The sequence below is a fragment of the Penaeus japonicus genome, unplaced genomic scaffold (genome assembly GCF_977035675.1).
Source record: "Penaeus japonicus unplaced genomic scaffold, GWHDUDI00000001_assembly GWHDUDI00000005, whole genome shotgun sequence".
Classification (NCBI taxonomy): domain Eukaryota; kingdom Metazoa; phylum Arthropoda; class Malacostraca; order Decapoda; family Penaeidae; genus Penaeus; species Penaeus japonicus.
This window is the reverse complement of record NW_028234407.1, coordinates 18,297,310-18,299,809: the sequence shown is the minus strand read 5'-3', so window position 1 is coordinate 18,299,809 and position 2,500 is coordinate 18,297,310. Positions and strand designations below refer to the sequence as shown.

At 35.2% G+C, this 2,500-nt stretch overlaps 1 protein-coding gene across 1 annotated transcript in view; it reads left to right on the top strand.

Moving 5' to 3' along the window:
* The window catches only part of LOC122254743 (NAD synthetase), a 13,730-nt gene that overhangs the window by 6,329 nt on the left and 4,901 nt on the right, over positions 1-2,500 (top strand). The window contains exons 4-9 of the mRNA XM_086536664.1: positions 1-28; positions 182-327; positions 679-839; positions 979-1,175; positions 1,369-1,620; positions 2,322-2,482. The exon at positions 1-28 is cut by the window's left edge and continues 57 nt beyond it. Coding sequence (XP_086392790.1) covers positions 1-28; positions 182-327; positions 679-839; positions 979-1,175; positions 1,369-1,620; positions 2,322-2,482 — 945 coding nt within the window. The remainder of the gene's footprint in view (positions 29-181; positions 328-678; positions 840-978; positions 1,176-1,368; positions 1,621-2,321; positions 2,483-2,500) is intronic.

The window sequence follows — 2,500 nt, the reverse complement described above, 5'->3', positions numbered from 1 at the left end:
AACAAGATATTTCACAGCTTGGAGAAAGGTAATTTTAGTAATATAGTAGTATTTATTGAATATAGAATTTGATGGTAATGGTGTTGATGGTCTCAATCATAATTTATATATACCTTCTAGTTCTTCTTATTATGCCAAATATTTTAGAGAAATGTCTCCTAAGTAATAATTATCCCTCCAGATTCGCCAAGTAGAGGATCACTATCTACCTCGAATGATCAGTAAGATCACAGGGCAGATCACAGTCCCATTTGGAGATGCTGTTATAGCTACTAGAGACACCTGTGTAGGCTATGAAATATGTGAAGAATTATGGAACCCAGAAAGGTTTGTCTTTGTTACGTTAAATCAAAAAGTACCTTGGATATCTGAAAATATGTTGAGTGAATTCAGAATATGTACAAGTTCATGATATGCATTTCTTTTATTATTTATCTAGTTTAAATATTGGAAGTTCTGACAAATAACATGAATCTTCAGAGACCTACAAAAGGACATCGTTGAAACTAACAGCATAAAATACTCATGAACATATGTTAAACTCAATGTTTCTTGTTGTTCAATCAATGCGCTTAGACAAAGCATCAAGTTAGAGTCACATCAGAAACATAATTATGTCCAATGATGGTGATACAGTTAATACATAAGCTTATGAATAACTGAAGTACTTCTCCACAGTTCCCATATTCCCATGGCTCTGGATGGAGTAGAGATCATTGTGAATGGCTCTGGCTCTTACACAGAAATTCGCAAAAGCCATGTGTCTGAGGATCTTATCAAGTCTGCAACAGCTAGAAGTGGGGGCTGTTATGTTTTTGCCAATTTGAGAGGATGTGATGGCAAGTAGACTGATCATCTTGCTGTACTAAACCTGCTTGACCTTGTGTTTGTCTTGTATATATTTTATTTGTGTGATTGCCTGTATTAGCATGATGGCTTTTCTCCTGCCATTAAAATGTAACCCATTGTATATTCCAGGAGATAGAATATACTTCTCTGGAATTTCCATGATTGGTCTCAATGGGTCAATCATTGCTCGCACGACTCCATACAGTTTGTCTGAAGTTGAAATAGTCACTGCTACGGTTGACTTGGAATCAATCCGATGTTATCGTTCTCTGATACGCAGTCGGTGCCTACATGCATCCCAGAGTCAGGCTTATCCACGTGTACAGGTGCTGTGGAATAATTGTAGATTGTTTGTAGCTGATTAACCCTTACCATGTTATGTATTAGTATAGAGATATGAAATTCCTTTCCTTATAGAAGTTTATGATTAAATGAAAATGCATTTTTAATTATTCTTACAAAAGTATACATAAAGTTGCATTTCCTGTATGTTTAATATCCTTTTACCTTATTCTGCAGGTCAACTTTGCTCTCTCCAATGACGATGATATATTCCTTCCATTATGCTCACCTGTTGATTATAAACTTCCAACCCCAGAGGAAGAAATCCTCTATGGGCCAGCATGCTGGTTATGGGATTACCTACGTCGTTCTGGTCAGGGAGGATTCCTCTTGCCATTGTCTGGGGGTGTTGATTCGTCGTCCACTGCTACAATTGTATATTCAATGTGTAACTTGGTGGTAAAGGCTGTTGCAAGCGGGGAAGAGAAGGTATATACCATTGTCATCTGTTTTACTCACTAAACTGTTTTAAATACAAACATCATTCATTTGAAACAGGTGAAAAAGTTTTGGAAGAGTTAGATAGTGTGATGGTGTGTTAATTAGAGAAGCTTTTGAATACATAAACACGGTTATTAAGAATGATTCGAGGTTGACGTGTATTATAAATCTTAAATCCATTTTCTTTGTGATATCAACCAAGCACCAAATATTAATTCTGCTTTCAAGTGTTTCTATTTAAGTATTGTTATTTATGTGTCTCTCTAACCTACAATCATAGATAAGGTTGAATAAGAATTATTCTAAAGTGCATTATACTACTTAACCCTTTTTCTTTTATAGTGTCAATCATATTTTCAAACAATTTTTGTTTGTTTATTTTTATCAATATACCTTATTCTGCACCAAATAGAAACTGTTGTTTTTTTCATGATAACACTATTTCATATTAAAGCTGGGTTGTTTAGCAGTCAAACTTTGATATAATGTATTAATAGTAATTTTCTGCTCAGCAGATATGGTTAGGACATCACACATTTTATTGTTAGTAAATAGATTAGTTTGAAGAATTATGTGCTTTTTATACTTGAATTCTTTAGGGTGATACATAATTTCTGATTTTGATTTGGGAAAAAAAATATAGTGCCTCTGCCTGCCCAGTGATTGGAAATCTTTGTATATACTCTCAGGTTTTGGAGGATGTGCGTCGAATTGTGTCACAAGCAGATTATGTTCCTCGAGACCCTCGGGAACTGTGTGGGAGACTCTTTCATACAGTTTACATGGCTACAGAAAATTCATCCAATGAAACAAAGGCTCGTGCGAAGCTTCTGTCACAGCAGATAGGAAGGTGTGGATCACCATCATC